Source organism: Cydia fagiglandana, chromosome 13 (genome assembly GCF_963556715.1).
Source record: "Cydia fagiglandana chromosome 13, ilCydFagi1.1, whole genome shotgun sequence".
Taxonomy (NCBI): domain Eukaryota; kingdom Metazoa; phylum Arthropoda; class Insecta; order Lepidoptera; family Tortricidae; genus Cydia; species Cydia fagiglandana.
Window position 1 is genome coordinate 19,616,938 of NC_085944.1, and position 20,056 is coordinate 19,636,993.

General features: G+C 40.8%; 1 protein-coding gene across 1 annotated transcript in view; it reads right to left on the reverse strand.

The window, feature by feature from the left end:
- Positions 1-19,917, reverse strand: part of LOC134670418 (unconventional myosin ID) — a 53,653-nt gene extending 33,736 nt beyond the window's left edge. The window contains exon 1 of the mRNA XM_063528266.1: positions 19,698-19,917. Coding sequence (XP_063384336.1) covers positions 19,698-19,786 — 89 coding nt within the window. The 5' untranslated portion in view covers positions 19,787-19,917. The remainder of the gene's footprint in view (positions 1-19,697) is intronic.
- Between the last annotated feature and the right edge of the window lie 139 nt (positions 19,918-20,056).

Below are 20,056 nucleotides of genomic sequence, written 5' to 3' on the forward strand. Positions count from 1 at the left end.
AGACAGGCGTTTTTGTACCTCCGATGCCGAGATGGCTCGAGTTGAGCTTATCTTTGTCGTTGCTCTTGTTGAACTTAATAACAGCTGCAAGTAGTTGATCTCTTTGGAGCGCAGACCGTAGTTTGACAATGACTGCCCTGGGTCTCGTACTGGACGCATCAACTTTTGCCACTCTCTTACACAACTGAACATCGGATTCCTGAAGTGGTAGTTGAACAACCCTGCCAATCTGAACGACGGTGTTAACTAAATTCTCCTTGTCGTGCTCCGGGAGGCATGAAATCTCTACGTTACATTCTCGCGAGTGTTGTTCCGCCAAATTGAGCCTTGCGGACAAATAACTGACAGTTGCCTTCAGCTCGGAATTCTCTTTTTTAAGAAAAGTTAATTCGTCTTCAAAGGTTTCTAACTTATTTTTTACGTCATCATACTTATCACTTAAAAAGTTAATACTATCACTCACTTCATCCATCTTCGTCGACAACGGTTCAATTTTTGAGGATAAGAGTGCACGCATTTTGGCTAATAAGTTCTTTTCTAGCGAGTCGTACCATCCTGGAAGCTCGTCCGATGAACTCGCGCCGGTCTCGCTGGCGTCGACGGCCCCACTGTTGTCATTATTTGTTGTGACTTTATTCTTGTTTCTATGAGTAACATTAGTATCGTCGGGCTTACGGCAGGGTGTATTCGAGTTATCGCCTTTCGGTCTCGAGCATTTGCAAGCCGGACAGATCCAGGTTTTTTTAACCGTCGCGGTCATTTTTTTATATTGTTCTAGTGAAAGGCCAACACAGTCATACTTGTAGTCACGGGCACAATTCGCAATTGAACATTTCAGAGAATTGTGTGCATACAAATCCTCACCACAACATTCGCAGCGCCTAGCCATGGTTAATTTTGTAAGAGTTGATTAATAGTCTCTATCACTGCCTAATGAATAAATATCGTAAAAGGATCGCATTAGCGTTTATAAATGCACCGAGTATAGTAATATATAGGTGTAGCAGGAATCGGAAATTACAGCAATTTGCAGCGCGTAATGGCCGCCGCGCGCCGCGAGGAAGCTTTCTTGTGAGCTTTTAGTGTTCTACTACGGCGTAGCTCCGTAAAAAGGTGTATTATACAGGGTGTCCCAGAATTCGACGTCAAGCCGTAAACGGATGATAGACCAAGTCATAACAGTTATCATAAAAATACAAAAAAAAAATCCAACTCATGTTCTTTAAAAATGATGGTCACTTTAAAAATTCACTAAAAAATCCACATCCTGTAATTATTCAAGATTACACAATAATAAAAAAATTAGAATAAATTATGGAATTTGTAGTAACAAGAGTTAAAGAACCATTACAGGGTGTGGATTTTTTAGTGGATTTTTAAAGTGACCATAATTTTGAAGAACATGAGTTGGATTTTTTTTTTGTATTTTTATGATAACTGTTATGACTTGGTCTATCATCCGTTTACGGCTTGACGTCGAATTCTGGGACACCCTGTAGAACTATCTGAAGATCTGAACAATTGTTTCATTTTTATGTTGTGTTTATTGGTTGCTGTTGGTTCGGTTGATTGATAGGTGTTGGTGGTACCGGTCAGTGTTTGGGGGTAATCATCTTGGTGGTAAAATCAGATTACAGCGCTAAAATGGTTGGCTCTTGAATATTGATTTTGTCCTCCTTATAGAATCCATGACATCCTATAAAAACGTCTCGAGAGGATCACACTCATGTTATTGATGATCGCGGTTGACTGTTTACAATCCTGATTGAAGCGATTGACAATTGCATTTTAATTAAATGAAGTAGATAATTAGGAGTGATCGAATATCGCGGCTGGTCGACTCAGGGATGTCTAACAGTCACCATGTATACTTTTGTTTACTAATAAACCCATAAATACAAGTTACTGTAGTTAACTTATGACTCAGCTTCGATGACACACCTGTCGAGGTTGGACGAACATGTTTTCTACTTATGTATCCTATACCAACATAGACAAACACAATTATTGGACATTTAAGACCTTATCTCGCGAAGGGCAATGGCAGACGAGGGACGGCAGGTGTGAATACACAAACCAACTCGTTCTATAATTAATGGAACCCATATTATATTAGCCTCATAAAGGCGTTGAAATATTTATAAGCCTTTGGTGAGTCAGCAACCTCATATTCGTGGATATCGTTACCATAGATTTATTAAATATTGAAGTAGTTACAAGAGAAATGCAATTTAAGAAATGCACTGTAAATGAAGCGAAAAAAATCATCCCACTTTACGTGTAGGGGAGGTGGAGGTACCCTATTAACATATTTTTCTACTTTTTATTTTACCAAGTTGTCGGCATGATTGATTTATATATGTATCCATGCCAAAAGGCAGCTTTCTAGCACATATCACGGAGCACGAGGCTTTGCTGGCGAAGCACGGAGAGACGGACATGGCGAACTATAAGGGTTCCTAGTTGACTATTGGTCACTATTACGGAACCCTAAAAAGGCAAGCATAAAGGCGAACTTAAGAGATTACTTCAGTTAACCTTTTAGTAGTTCGAGTAAATGAGCGAGAATTGCATCTAATTGAGACATTAATTAAATAGACTGATTTATCGAGTACGTCAAATAGCTTACGCACTCAGTTGCGTCAAGTTTGTTTCTATTTCCGTTCCGCGAACGCCTTGGCGATGACATGACTTGCATATTATATGTGCCGTGAATGTGTCGTGACCCCAGGAAAATGGAGCGCCTTAAGGACACCTAGGGTTGACACAAGACACTAAGCGAAAATAAAATGAGTCATATCGTTTACGCACTCTTCATTAGCTTCAAGCTTGTTTCTATTTCCATTCGGCAAGGAACGCCTTGGCGATGACGTGACTTGGATATGTGCCGTGACCCCAGGAAAATAGAGCGCCTTAAGGACACCTAGGGTTGTCGCAAAAGGGAAAAAGAATTCGAGGTAACCGTAGAGTTAGTAGCAGAAGTAGGTACTCGAGCAAGGTGTTGAAAAAAAATTAACGCACTAACTTATTAATTTCTAGACCAGTTATCTATCGTATGTATAAACATTGGAGCGTTTGACAGCCCTAAAGTGTAGCGTAGGTATGAGGTCAATCCTCTAAGAAAAGAAAATGACGCGCCATAGAAACGCCTCGTCAGCAACGTGTAGACAGGTGACATGAGAACTTGCGACCTTACTGCCCCGGCTTAAGGTCGTATTCCGCTTGTTTTTGAAGGCTGCAGTTAATAGTGATTGCACGTAGGCATGTAGAGTATTTCGTGTAGTTGACATACATTACGGCGACGCTGCACCGCCAAAATTGGAGACGAAACACTGCTTTTCCTATAGCTATACTTGCTACATGTTACATGCAGCTTGCTACATGCAGTCAAGCAGAATTTTAATTGCACTATTTCTATGGCATGTTTTATAGCATAAGCTTGACAGATCACTGGCGAACTCGCAAGTTCAGTCGTAAAACTCGTAAATGACTTACTTTGAAGAAGATAGGTTTAAATATAGGTAGAGTCCGTCTAAAGGCGGAATTCCACCAGTATGCGGCACAAGCATTTTAGTACGGAATATGCTTAGTGTCGTACAGTGCCGCATACTGGTGGAATTCCGCCATAAGCTACTCGTAGCTAACTTACACACACGGTTTATTGACATTTCTTTATACTTTGCCGTTTGCAGTATTATTTAAAAAATATATTCTAGGTTATTTCAAGTTATTATCGTGTAGTTTCAAGAACTCGCATTTTTGTCCGTTAGTGACAATGCTTGTTAATTTATCCTCTTTTTACAAGACACTCTAGGTTAAGTCAGACGGATTAAATTCAATAGACTACAATCTTATCAATAGTTCGCGATAAGTGATAAATGATAACAATCCATGTCAATAAATATTTCAAGTTTATTTATCTTTAGATATGGATAGCTGGAAACAAGTGTAATACTTCAGACATGACAATAAAACACTATAGTTATAACTTATATGTTGTGACAATTATGCTTTTATAAATTTAAACTGTATGTGGGCCGCACACCCACACTTGTCCGTGTCCAAAAACATGCAATGATGAGTCTTATTTCTTGGACAATAGCCCTAATATTTTGTTTGAAGTTAACGCGCTATCTATCTCTTACGTTGCCAGAATTATTGAGATTCGTATAGTGTTATACAAAGTGACAGAATGACATCTCGTTGAAGCTCGTTTCTTTTTGTAGCTAAGTTTGGCTCTTATCAAAAACGAAAGAATATTAAACAAAGAAAGCTTGTGACCTGTGTTGGTAAGAATTCGGGTCTTTTGAGTATATATACATTTGAAGAAACCAACGCGTTTACGAGACTGTGCGCTAAAAAAAACTTCCGAGTCTTTGAATTCCTGAGTCGAATCTTTTATTGAGCCAATAATGACTTTTTTTTTGCCAAATATAATCGAAAATAACGCGAGTTTTGACTTATTATAATTTTTAATCGAGTCAAGCGTTATTGAAGCAGATAACTCAATGGACTCGGAGTTTTATCCGACACTTGGTAAAAAGGCATAGGTACCATAAATAAGGCCCAGTGTTGCTTTTTGTAGTTCATTCGCTGAATGGTCGATTCACGTGGTTTTAGTATCGCAAAGTTTTAAGGCCCTGTATATAAGGCCTCGTAATGGAATGGACTTTGCGGGAATTCTCTCTTTGTCAACAGACTCGAAAAAATAGCTGTTGTTTATGATGTAATTTGCAGTGCGTGTAAAAAGCAGTATGTCGAGATAAGATCTTAAGACATCGCAGCATCCGTCTCGCGAACTGTAATAAGAATGAGCGCAAGTGGGGTCGGCGACCGCGCTTCGGGGGTCAAACGACGGCTAAACTCTTTACAGTACTCCGTACATTTCATTTATCAGGACATATCATAAAAACAGACATATTTTTTCAACCATTAGGCATATTCACACTGGGCCACTTTTAGCCATATCCCTATACACAATTAAAAGACGTCTGGCCACTCCTGCTTATGACAAATTATGGTGATTCTTGCCTCCTCAACATACACGCTTAAATGATGTAAACACTCGTATCGTGAGTCACCGATGACGCCAGAGTACAACCCATTAAATAGCTACAAAGCCAGTGATAGTGCATGACACACCTGTTTATGCACTGAGTAAGAACTAAGAACAAATACGACGTTATGCGTATTGAAAAGATGCTCGTTTTGCGTCAGAAGAGGATTATTCCAATTTAAATTATGTATTAATTCAATTATGAATAGTCTTTCGCATCATCATTTGCAATACTCTCCGTGCTTCTCGCTCGTGCTTTATCAGTTGGGCTTTAATTGAAATAAGCTCGAACTAAAGTCGCTCGTTTTATTTTAGTGTTCGTATGCGTTGCGTTTATAAGAACCTACATAATATAAGTTAACTTTTATTTAGATGTGGATAAGGGGATGTAGGGTGGCTGCTCTAAGGAGTCTAATAATAAAATTTGTTATTAGTAATTTAATTTCTGGTTAAACCATTTTCTGTTCATATTTTATATTTGAGAAACGAAACAACTTCTTGCGTACGCCTACGCCCTGGAATAACGGAATGTTAATGAGTTCTAAAGTATTTATTATTTTGTTTACTCATTAAGATTGTTTAAGACTATGAGGAATCTCACGTAGTTATACGAAATGATTTAAATAAGTCATTAAACGAAGAATAAATTTATTATATTATCAGTAGTCTATTTTCAAACTTTAAGTATACTCGTAGGGTCCTTTCAAAAAACTTTCAAACGTTACATTACATATTAATATTATCTTCCCCCATTTCCACCTGTGCAATTTCTTTGTACAATATATATTTTGTCTCACTTTTTGCTCAATGAGAGAATGAGACGCTATGACATTGGACAAAGAAAGAAAGACAAGATCCTAAGGAAATAAAGTCTTTTTTAGACGAATGATATTTCTTTTCCTTAGATTATATTTAAATGATCGAGATTGTATTGTTAGTGAGGGGCGAACACAATCGGTTCGGCACGACAATTACACGGGCTATTATGCGGTGTGCCGTCATCGCCTGGCTATGGCCTGGTGGCTCAAGTCAATGGAGTTCTTGAAATATATTACTTGCAAGATACGATAAGTACCTACCCGTCATGGGTATTATTACGATGACAGTGACGAAAAAGTAAGGGTCTCCCAAGTCCCCACATCACCTATCGGCGCGGAATCGGCAATAGCCTAATATAGAAAAAAGCTTTATGTCTATTAAGCCCTATTTAGACGATGCGAGAACTCGCATGCGAGTTTCATAACATTGCGGTTTTTGATTCGGTCGTTTGAATTGGACGTAACAAACAGTCCGCAATGTAACTAAAAACCAATACGAGTTCGCGCGCCGTCTAAATCAGCCTTTAGTCTACCTCGCTACGCAATAAGAGCGAAAAAGACGTGTCGTGTCGTAATGTGGCGTCGGTCGAGCCCAGTGACGTCTTGGCGTGGGCAGAACGCCTACCGCGAACACCGAACTTCGCAAATTACCCGCATCTAGTTGGTACCCTAAAATCTACTTTAATTATGATATATTCCTTGATATATTCATTCCTTGGGGCGTAGCGGAAAGTATGGACAATGGTTCTTGCCAACCGTCTCTAGCGGAGAACCTTGCACATGATTTTCTGTAAATCTCTCACCAGTGGCTCCAAGAAACTGTTTTACACACAGTGGCCACGCCCTGGCAAACCACGTTGGCACGTGGGCTAAACCTGGTTGAGGGGGGAGCGTGATCACATCACGGTCTTTAAGCGAGCACCTCCTGTTATGTGTAATAAGTCTGGTTTGGTTGGAAAGGCGAGCCACTGCTGATAAGCAAACGGTTTCGGCGGACCCTGCAAGCCAGCAAAGCTTTGCCGAAAGCTTAGGGCGACGTTAGAGGTCAAAAGTTAGCGTCGGTCAGAGGCTGCATCCGGACCCTTCTCTGGTCGTAACGGTCTCCCGTTCCACCAGGCACAGAAGGTCGAGGAAGAGTGAGTGCTCCTGTGTCTGCGCGCACACTTGAGCACTATAATATGTCCTGCGCAAATGACTGGTACTGATTGACGGACTCCCGAGTTCTAAAGTCCTGTGGCGATGGACAGAGGCAGAGAGGTTCAGTTGTGGTGCCAACTGGGCTTTGGCTAATGTTTGCACACAGGCGGCCCAGAGAGAGTGGTCGCTTCTTTGTTGCACTGGGTTAACAACACAGATTCGGCAGCACTCTGGGTGACGAAGCAGCCCTATTTAGGGAGGCACTGCTTCCCCCGCTCAGCCGGGGAAGGGGCTAGAAAAGGTGTCCCAAACAAATGCTTAACCCAACCCTGGACAGAAGCAGCAACCGCGGTTGTTTCTGCACTAATTAAAACGCGGTCGAAAGTGTAATCACAAAAAACAAAACACCTACAGAACTAGGAACATGGTATTCGGTGCATGGAATGTACGCACGCTCCTTGACCGTGAGGGCAACATTTGTCCCGAGCGAAAGACTGCCATTGTTGCTCGTGAGCTCGGACGTTATGATGTGGATATCGCTGCACTTAGTGAGACACACCTGGCTGACGAGGGTGAGCTGGTCGAGCACGGTGGTGGTTACACTTTCTTTTGGAAGGGTACTCCTGCCTCTGAACCCCGGCGTTCAGGCGTCGGTTTCGCGATTAAAAACTCCATAGCTAACAAGCTACAGGAGTGCCCAATACATATATCGGACCGTGTTACATCTTTGCGCCTTGGGCTTGACGATAACAACTATCTGACGATAATTAGTGTGTATGTGCCAACGATGGACCGCGAGGACGACGTGAAGGACAAGTTTTATGAAGAAATCGCTAGCCTCCTCTCTAAGATTAGTCCTAGAGAGCAGATACTTATGTTAGGCGACTTTAATGCAAGAGTTGGGCGTGATTTCGAGGCTTGGCCAAATGTCTTGGGAAGGCACGGTATTGGTAACATGAACAGCAATGGACAATTGCTGTTATCGCTTTGTGCCCAATTTCAGCTGGCTGTTACCAACACCATGTTTAGGCTTTCAGCCAAATACAAGACCACCTGGATGCATCCCCGGTCTAAACATTGGCACTTGATTGACTACGCTATCGTCAGGCAACAACACCTCTCTCAAGTGCGTATAACCCGCGTGATGAGAGGCGCACACTGTTGGACTGATCATAGACTAGTAGTGACCAAGATTCGCCTGCGTTTCCGGCTTCCTCGTAGGAAAGACCTAATTAAACCTAACCGCTTGGATGTAAACAAACTAGAAAGCTTACCAATACGAAAGACCTTCATTCAAGCGGTGAATGACAAAATTTATGATATGAATGTCGAGACTGGTGATCCTCTGGACCATTGGAAAGTGTTCTCTGAAAACCTCGTCGATATTGCCTCTAATACATTAGGTGTCAAACGTAGCAGACGTGAGGACTGGTTCGACGATAATGACGAGGCCTTGACCAGTACAGTCGGAGGACACCGTCAAATTCTGCGCAGTAGTCGAGACGCACAAATCATCAAGCGCAGTAGTGCGGAGCTGCGAAGATTGGTGCGCGAAATAAAAGATCATTGGTGGAAGAATAAAGCCGCACACATTAAATGGCTCGCAGATACGAAACAACTGTCTGAGTTTTATGACGAGGTGCGTAAGCTTGTTGGTTCGACCCCTCGCAGCAGCGTGCCACTAAAAACTGCAGACGGCACGAAGCTGCTGACCAGCAAGCAAGACGTTTTAAAACGATGGGGAGAGCACTTTAAGACCCTGCTTAATGTCGATCGTGCTGCAGATTTGCAGTACATTGATTCATTAGCGGCACTCGCTATTGTCACAACGCTTGATGAGCCATTGACTTTGAAAGAGGTTGTTACTGCTATACATCAGCAGAAAAATAAAAAGGCTGTGGGCATTGATAACGTGCCTGGAGAACTACTCAAGTACGGAGGAAATGAGCTGCATGAAACTGTATGGAAATTGTTTGAGCAGATGTGGGAGCAGGAACGAGTTCCTAGTGAATTTCGGATATCCCGCATCAGCTCCTTGTACAAGAACAAGGGCGACCGTTCCGACTGCAACTCATACAGGGGTATCTCTCTCCTAGCTTCTCCAGGAAAAGTCTTTGCCCGCATATTACTAAACCGCCTTTTGCCTATATCAGAAAACTTATTGCCGGAGACGCAATTTGGCTTCCGACCTGATCGAGGCACCTGCGAAGCTATCTTCTCTATCAGACAACTTCAGGAGAAGAGCAGAGAACAAGGTCAGCCACTATTTCTTTGCTTTGTTGACCTGGAGAAAGCTTTTGACAGCGTGCCTCGCGAAGCCTTGTGGAAGGTGCTAGCGAAACAGGGATGCTCGGCTAAGTTTGTCAGGCTTGTTCGGCTTCTGCACGATGACATGCAATGCTGTGTCAGCGTAAAGGGTGAACAATCTGAATACTTTGGCGTCAGTTGTGGCGTCAAACAGGGATGCGTTTTAGCGCCAACTCTTTTCGCCCTTTACTTTGCTGTAGTCGTCAGAGATGCCCTACAAGCCTTGGCGGATGGTATCCGGATTCGCTTTCGCACTGATGGCAGGATGGATGTTTTCAATTTATCACGACTGAAGGCTCGCACGAAGGTAACTCAAGCCACTATCACGGAGATAATGTACGCGGATGACCTGTGCTTTGTGGCGGATTCCCCGGATAGTCTACAAACGCTTATGACGAGTCTCAACGAGTCCTGTCAGCGCTTCGGCCTTAAAATCAGTGTCAAAAAAACCGAAATCATGGGGTTGGAGACACTAGCGCCCGCTGACGTTAGGTTCGGCGACGACTCTCTTAAGCAAGTAGATAGATTCAGATATCTAGGGAGCACAATAACATCCAAGTGCCACCTTGAGGACGAAATAAACAGTAAAATCGGAGCGGCTGCTGCTGCTTTCGGTAAACTGCGCGTCAAGGTGTTCCGTTCACATGACATTAAGCTCCAGACAAAGGTCTCTGTGTACATGGCAATAGTTCTGCCCAATCTCCTGTATGCCTCCGAAACGTGGTGTCTCTACCGAAAACACATTCGGACATTGGATAGGTTTCACCTTAAATGCCTGCGTGACATTATGAACATCTCTTGGTCAGATCGTGTCAGGAACACCGAAGTTCTACGCCGTGCTAATGTCAGCGGCATTGAAGCCTATCTAATACGGCGACAGCTGCGATGGTGTGGTCATGTCTGCCGTATGTCTAACGACAGAGTGGCTAAGTGCATCTTTTACTCTGAGCTGCAAAATGGCAAGCGGAAACAGGGCGGCCAACTTTTGCGCTACAAAGATGTGCTGAAGCGCCACATGCGGAGATGTGACATTGAGCCATCGCACTGGGAGACTTTGGCACAAGATCGGCCAAAGTGGAGGCATGCAGTGAGTACCAAAGTGCAAGCCTTCGAAGAGCAGAGGCGAGTGGAACTCGACGCGAAGCGCGACGAGTTAAAGGCCCGACCACCTGCGGTCATAAATTACAATTTTGTCGGAGGGGTGCTGACATGCAGTGAATGTGGCCGTACATTTACTGCTAAGATCGGTTATGTCAGCCACCTGAGAGCTCACGAACGTCGCTCTCAGTAATCAGTACTATACAGTCGCCGTGGTCGAAACCGGCCAGGAAGGTATGAATGATTCCTTCAGAAGCCTTAATTCGTAGTAGATTCAATCAATTACCAAAACACTAATTAATACATGTGTCATTGTGTATCTATTTGTTTTGTTTGGTCTCAACCCATACCCGCGCGCGCTTCTGCTTCGCGCCGCGCGCGCGTAATACATATGTATTACGTATTTTATAAACTTAAAACTAAACATTATTTATGCGAAACGTGAGTGAAATCTTTAAAAAGGATTACTAATATGTTGCATAAAATTTATTGTCATATTTTACTTTCGCATAGCAACCCTTGGCAGAATCATCATTTCGCAGAATTACTTTTTGCATAAGTTTCATGGCATACTGTTGTTTCGCACAATTTTGTAAAGCAGAATAATGCAATGGCATAATCTCAATTTGAAGAATAATACTATAATCGAATAATTGTTTTGCCGAAAATTGCGTCGCATAATATGTACTTGGCATACTGTCTTTTCGCACAATTTCCTTAGGCAGAATAATTCATTGGCATACTGTTGATGAGAATAATATTTTGATGGATAGTTAGTTTCTCGCCGAAATAGGTATCGCATACAGATATAAAATTTCATGGTGTATAATCACTTAAGCGGTATAATGAACTTTTGATATAACAACAAAATAACTATTTTCATGGGATATAATGTTTAATCGATATAAAAGCTATTCGATATAATGTTTACTGGATATAATGAATATTTGTTATAAGTATTTATGGTATAATGTATTCAAATGTATAATAATAAGTTGAGGTTATAATAAAAAAAGTCGGTTCTGGCGCTTCGCCGGCCGCTACCGCGGCACGCTCGCTTCGCTCGCTCGGCTCGCGCGCTGTAGGGTCGCAGTTCTACCTAACACTCCTCCTCGCTTCGCTCGTCGTCGTACCTAACTGAGACCTGCCTTAAGTTCGAATACGTAGGTTGTTATAATAGTAGTAAATATTACAAATTATACCAGTACTACATTATGCCAACTGAGCGTTATATCGATATATAATGAATATTTGTTATAAGTATTTATGGTATAATGTATTCAAATGTATAATAATAAGTTGAGGTTATAATAAAAAAAGTTGGTTCTGGCGCTTCGCCGGCCGCTACCGCGGCACGCTCGCTTCGCTCGCTCGGCTCGCGCGCTGTAGGGTCGCAGTTCTACCTAACACTCCTCCTCGCTTCGCTCGTCGTCGTACCTAACTGAGACCTGCCTTAAGTTCGAATACGTAGGTTGTTATAATAGTAGTAAATATTACAAATTATACCAGTACTACATTATGCCAACTGAGCGTTATATCGAACTTAATTATATACGCTGTTAATGTTAGATTAGAAGTTGTTATATTACAAGTTCATTATACTTGACGATAGTTAGACTCTTTAAGAATATACCATGTATTGTTATAGCAAAAATGCATTATGTCCCTCAATCGTTATATCGACTAAAAATATATCAAAAGTTGTTATATGGACCGTTACGCACCCTCTTTTGAGTAGGGGTCGCAGTTCTAACCTAACCTAACCTACAGTTTTGGCAACAATTTCTTTTGTGTAGGGGTCGCAATTGTAACCTAACCTAACCTATAGTTCTGGCAGCAATTCCTTTTATGTAGGGGTCGCAGTTCTAACCTAACTTAACCTGTAGTTCTGGCAGCAATTCCTTTTGTGTAGGTTCAGACAGCGACATGAGTATTATGCGGTAACAATTTCGGCAGAACTTTTATTCTGCTGCATAACATTCTGCGAAATTCAAGTCTACAATATGAGCAATATGCCATAAGAAATTCGGTGGAATGTAATTTATGCTACATACAATTCTGCGTATGTAAAATCGACGATAGTAGTATTCTGCTATTCAAAATTCTGCCAAATGAATGTTATGCGACATGACAGTTATGCTAATTATACAATTATGCAAAAGTATCATTCGGTTAAAAATGTTTCTGCGAAACCTGCTATGCGAAGTGTATTTCGGACAATCGATATTATGCAAGATAAAGGGAAGCCCTGACCGCATTTGACTTCCTTGGCTAACGAACCAATCACAACTTAACCACTTTATTATTTGTATCTTCTATTTTTAGGCAATCGCAATATTTAAATTGCCAGCAATTTGCAACTCCAGTATCCGTAACACGATCCTCTAATACATTACTGTCAACAAAACTTCGACACGTGTGTTTGTTTTGGTGTCATCCCCTGCTCGCGTCTCGCGTAATTATTCGTGTGTTATATTCGTGGCTTACACGACCAATCACAAGTACACTATTACAACTGACCTAACCAAACTTTATTAGAGGAATATCCTCTATTCTAGCCTACTCCAATATTTGCAAATGTAGTGTACCTATACGTAACACGATTCCCTGTCATTACTTTACTGTCAACATTGCCACGTGTGTTTGTTTTGATGTCAACCCTCGCGCTTCGTCGGCCGCATTTGACCTTCCTGTCCTTAACACAGCCAATCACAACTCATTTAACCCGGCCTTCTAATCTCAGTATAGTACAATATTGGCAACTACAGTATATGCAACACGATCCCCTGTCATTACATTACAGACAACACTGCCACGTGTGTTTGTTTTGGCGTCGCCTCGCGCTCGCGCCGCCCCTGCCTCGCAAAGACCCGAGTATTTTGTTTTGTTTAGGATTCTGCATGAGTTATTCAATGAGTTTGATTTAAGCCTTATTCGTCGACGATAGACGCAGAATATACCTAATTGTTTTTTCAAAAAGTTCGTGGAAGGCCGATAAGGGTAGGTAATTGAATTTAATAATTGTTAACATACGCTTAGGCCTTAGATGACCGTAAAGAACCTTGCATAGTTTATATTTCATGAAAAGGAAGCCACGAAAACAAAATTACAGAGTGTGTACTGTACACGTGAAGCTGAGGCATTCTGAAACAAGTTTAGTCACAAACTTAGGCGGTGAAATATATCATTATATGTAATATAATATATGTATAATGTAGTCGGAATGTCACTGAAGTTCGTCAAGGCCGTCTGCGGCGTCGGTTGACCTTTGAAGAATCAGAGCACAAAAACGCCGCCAGCATGAAAAACTCCACACAATAGTCCTCGAAGATAGGTCACGATTTTCGCTTTGAACATAATGACTAAACTGCTTAGAGCATTAGCATTGGATGGGATTTTTTCAGAAGTCGTAAACCAACTAAACTAAGTATTGTTTTAGAGCCTCCTTCTATTTTTCAGTCGGTTACATGTGTTGCCCCTGTCATGATCCGTACCGGACGGATACAAACATACATGTATTGTACGAGTATAATGTAATTAACATAACAACCACTATTCTCACTAAACCCATCTTTATCTTTTGAATAAAGTTTTATAAATAATAAAATTTCAGTGTTTTTAAGGAAAACTTGAAAATTCCTTTATTGGCTGTGTAATATTTCAAATATCAACACTTCTGCTACACGAGCATCAATAGAATTAGAATGCGTTGAAAAGTAGATAGTAAAATGCGATTCCGTTACAACATGCCCGACACCGAAACCCATAAAACATACCGTACACACCATAACATGACTTACGTTTTACTTTCCACGCATTGATGGTTGTCTGTCAATTTTGACGCCCCTATGCCAACCGACTGATAACATTTTATGTGTTACCTAGCTAGAGTGTACCGTTTTGCACTCGTTCTTTTTAGGGTTCCGTATCCGTAACGAAAGGGTCCCGTTTTTAACCCTATTACTAAAACTCCGCTGTCCGTCCGTATGTCTGACTGTCACCAGGCTGTAACTCATAAACTGTGATAGCTAGACATGGATGGATATTGACTGGCGAAAAACGTCCAGAAAAACTAAATAACTATGCGATGACGATATGACTTATAACAAAGTGTGGTATTGTCCATTATGTAGGTGGACACGTCAGTCACGTGTGCATTCCTCCGATAGCAGTGATAAGTGGTCGTTAGCAGGTAGTGACGGCTATCTACTCTTTATGAGGTGCGATACTTGCCTGTCGATCAGGCAATAGGCTTGGGTAAAACATTTTAATGATATAAGAGGCAAACGAGCAGACGAACCGCCTGATGGTAAGCATTTATCGTCGCCCATGAACACCTGAAACACCAGAGGGGTTGCTATTATGTTGCCGGCCTTAGTGAATGCATCTTCTTCTTCTTCCTCGCGCTATCCCGGCATTCGCCACGGCTCATGAGAGCCTGGGGTCCGCTTGACAACTAATCCCATGATTTGACGTAGGCACTAGTTTTTACGAAAGCGACTGCCATCTGACCTTCCAACCCAGAGGGTAAACTAGGCCTTATTGGGATTAGTCCGGTTTCCTCACGATGTTTTCCTTCACCGACAAGCGAATGGTACGAGACGGGGTTTGAACCCGCGACCTCCAGATTGCAAGTCGCACGCTCTCACCGCTAGGCCACCAGCGCTTCTCTAGCCTTAGTGAATGCATAACAGCACATTAATAGAGACATCAAACACGGCGATAACAATTGTGTTGTCGCCACGTTCATGACAAAGAACAGCCAGCCGTTAAGCATATGCAGTATATAGGCTCTGGACTCTGGACCCATGCAACTCTAGGGGGTCCAAGAGCATAGCTGCCATCCACAATTGACTGACAATTCGTAAACCTTACTGCAAGGACCTGCTGCCTTGCTGCTTACTGAAGGAGGTTCGCGGTTTAGCAAAGTAATATTTTTGGTATTAATTACTTACTGCAAGGATATAAAATCTACATCTGGTCAATTAAGAGCGTTGCTGACTTGCTGTAAGTATTCCGATTCAACCACATCAGTTATTCCACATTTCCACATACCTTAAGAAAGCCGTTACTGTCCTATTCAAGTATTAACCCATAAAACTTTACGCAAATAACCGCATTATGGTGAAACAATTTGCCTCCTTTGAAAACACCGAACTTTACGACAGCATTTCAATAATAAATTACAACCTTATTTCAAAAGCTTTAGGGCTATTTTCGAATGACCCCTGAAAGTTGTAAATACTCTGGGAGCTGAAATTGCTGGTTTTGTGGCGACTATATTGCGGTACCATCCTGTCTGACAATTCGTAAGCCTTACTGCAAGGACATAAAGTTCAAAAATGGTCAGTTGTGTTGCTGTTGAGTGCCGTACCGGTAAACCTATAAATCCTACATTGTGGCAGCAGTACTAATACGGTATGATGTTTCAATGAATGGAGGACAATCAGTGATAAGTATTTTCTTACTGCAGTTCAGATAACTTTTGAGAAGACACACAACCACAGTAGAAATATGCAGTTTCAAGAACCTCAAAGTGCGACAAATGTTGATTTTATTGGTATAACTAAATTACCTACAAATACTGTAACTAGTGCGTAGGGAAGGGTTTTTCTAATACAAACATACCTCCTGTTTGTTTTATTTGCAGTTGATCGTTTTATTTGCGCTTATTCCACTAAATTCTAGTTTGTGTTCAAACTAAAGATCCGGTTGAAAAGCCTTTACTCCCGTGAATGCGAACATGATATGGGGCATTATCTATGAAAAGGGACCTTATTGCCGATGGCTCTTACGCCGCACAGCGTCGCGCGGCATTGTATTTATATCGGAGCATCGTTAATAATGGCGTAAGCGCCATCGACAATAAGGTCCCTTTTCATAGATAACGTCACATATGTGCGGTCTAACCATGGTCCAACCGCAAATACCTACCTCATACAACCAATATGTTGACTCGATTGTACAGAAAAGTATCATTTTACCGTTTTCGAACACTAACCCATCTTGATTTTATTGTCAATAACTTATTATTGACAGTATTTTACTACAGACATTTAGTTTGGTTGCCTTTGGCATAATCCTCTCCCAGAAAGAGAAAGGCCATATCTTGGGGAGGCGATAAGTTATCTCCCAATGCGATCGATACCTCCAGACCTCACAGGGCCTATGATTAAACAGGGACTTGAGCATTTTATCTTACTTTCAATTAGCAAGCAGCATTATAAGTAGGCTCGAGGATAATGAAGGTGATGTCAGCGCGACAGCGGGGCCATTGTTACGAAGGCATCATCTTTGTGTTAGCGTCGGTACTTGAGATTAGCCAACGTGAGAGATATAGAGAGATATTACTGATAGATAGTAGAAGTATTCAATTTATTTTTTCTTAAATATCTGTCCATGTTGTTCGTCATTTTATAATTATAATTCATGAGTGCATTACTTCCGAAACCGTGATAAAGTCAGTATCACCAGTAGCAGATGTGCTGCAAAAGTATCATTTAAAAATGCCGACTCGAGATGTCCGAGACGACATACGTAAGTACGAACGTACGATGCCTTCGATTTTCATCGGTCCATATATGTATGTATCTTTCATCACGTCGTTACGTCATTTTGCTATTCAAGACCGAAACCGTAATATTCATTTCTATATATGTATCAGTTTGTACTGTACCTACTTAAGATTAGCCAACTCGTAGTATTTCGTAAATGTATTCGATTTCCATCAGCAAGAATCTTTTCATCGCGGCGTTTCGACAATTATTAATTCATGGCTGCTGCAGTTAGGCCATCGTGATACTGATACTGCAGACAAAAGCTTATTGAAATGGCGTTTATGCTACATTCTACAGTTCTACACCTTCAGGAAACATTGGCACTAACAATAGATTTCTTTATGTTATAAACCCGCAGCAACGCCCGCAAGATTCCAGTAACAATAACAATCAATATCAAGTAGACATCGATCGACAAATGTATTTTTATGGCAACTTTCTCTCTATGCACAGCAATCAATGCCTATCTATACCTTCACTATTAGCTACTTTGATAAAACTACACGTACAAGCAATAAATATGAAACTAACTAGTTGTGCCATGACATAGATACCATTTAAAACATGAAATGGGCTCCGAACATAGACTACCTCCTATAGAACACCTCACCTCACCTCCCATGCTTCAATATCAGGTCAACGAATACGTATGCAACACTCTCTGCTCTTAGCTTCCTGTGTACTTGCAAAGTATGATTAGGTATCCCCCCTGCAAGCAAGTTTCTATGCAGGGGGGCTCAGTTATCGCTGCAGCTTACTGTTGTTCATCGCTTGCGTCTCCTGTCGCATTCAGCTACACAACGTAAAGCCCATCATAGACGGAGCGATAATATATCGGCAGATACCGACAGATTTTTTGGCTAAGCACCACACACGCCAACGATACCAAATTTTTTATCGCTCTCTGTCTGACACCTACATTGTGAGAGAGACGAAATGTACCGAGCGATATATCTCAAGGCATCTGTTAAGAAGATATTGTAAGATACCAAAATATATGTTACAGCTAGAGTTAAATGCACCATCTATTAGTTACAAGCAAGTGATCTGTGACAGCCGGCAAAGACAGTAAAGTGATTCACTCATGCTCATGTCATGACTTCACTTTGCTAACAATTAGCTGATATAATCTGTTTTGCAGCTTCTGTATTCGAAAGAATTTCTATAATAAAAAAAATGAGTATTGTTGCGTTAGTGTGTAGGTATGTTGTATAGTTCTACACTCGTTGTCTGTTTTGTAGGTAAATAAATAAATGTTCAGACACACCTAGCTGAGTACCCAGTGTAAGACCTTCTTACATAGAAATACTTAAGGTTTACAAAATACTGATCATTTATTTTCCATGTAGTTGATGATGATGGTAGTCAACGTCAAAGATACGTTTACGTTTTTTTCCTAAATACAAAGGAGTAAGGTGCAAAAGTGTAAACATATTATTGATGTTGACTGTAGATTCATAACCTAATTGTTTTTTTTTAAGAGAGTTGTCCTGGTGAATGGTAAGGGGCGGCTTTAATTTTGATAAATGTAACACTAAAATATTGAGCAAAATATTCAACTTATTTATTTCAGTTATGTATAAAACTTAACACAAAATTGTACTGTTTCATTTGCTACTAGCAATATATTAACTGGCAACATAGAATAACCATATTATTATATGTCACTCACCAGTAGCCAAATAAAAATTTGCATGAATAACATATCTATTAAATGCAGAGTTTATTCATGTGGCCGTGGCAAGGTTGTTGGATCATCTCACATTAAAATGGCAATGAGAACAACATGTGGTTGCTGGAAGCTTTTATATCACTAGTAGAGCGAAACTGACCAATATGGAGAAGCTGACAATATACACACAAATGTTATTTTATAACAGCCAATCTGAGAGCACCATTACAAGAATGATATTTACATTTACACCTTAGTGTAGGTATTGTAAAGGGGATGGCCTATATGGGAGGACGCTGAGGGCATAGACACACAGCAGATCAGTTCTTTCATATATATTTTTTCAGTTAGATTACAATTTAAGTGAATATCTACACTCGAGTACTCATTAGTGCAGTCACAAGTTGAATGGCCATGACCAGAGATTAACATTCACACAAAAAGATTTAAGCCATCAATCCAATTACCAACATTAGTTAAGGTGTATTCCTAATACAATCTATTCAGAAACAGCACAAGGGCAACACAAGGAAAACTCTTGCAACCACAATATACAGTTTGTATGTTACTTGAATGAGTAAGTATAATATGACTGACACTGTGAGTGTAAGTAACCTGGATATGTAAAAAAAAATCATCATCATCATTTCAGCCTATATATGTCCCTAAAAAAAAATCACGAAAGTTAATTATATTATATCTTAGAATTATTTTGTACGTAAGTATACTTAAAAAATTATTGTATTTCTATTTTTTTAACTAAGTTTTGTCCTTAAACATTCAAAGGAATGAATACTTGCAAACGAATATCAGCTGTTCTAATATTGATTTACCTAAGTGGTATGCTGCAGTAAGCGCTTACTCCTCCGACAGTTCACGACACGAAGGTCAAACAACAGCTAACTAAACACAAGAACGTGCGCTCAAAGTGGAACACCATACATAGTTTTATAAAATACACCGTACTCGGTAATATTCCATACGATTTGTTTCTTTTATTGCAGAGGAATCCCACGCACGGCGGCGCCGAAACGTGAAAAAGTCACACTTACCTCAAATGCAAATTCTCAATAAACTTGTCAGGAGTCAAATTGTCCAAGAGCACGAAGTCGGACACGCCGACTTCGGGTTGACTCGCCATGGTCACAAAAACACTTTATTATCCACTCAAAAAGTCAATACTAATGTTCATATAAAAGTTTCTTTCTTTGCGTTAATTTGTCAACAAACCGTTAAAAATAAACGGACTGAGAGGCGACCTTCCACCTCGGACATTTCATTCAAACTGACAGATTTTTAAATAATTTTTAGACGCTGGCAACCTTGCAATGTTACCAGTATCCCAATTAAAGGTAGAATATTCAACTTCTGTATTATGTTGAGTTTATACCGTATTTCATTACCTTTATTG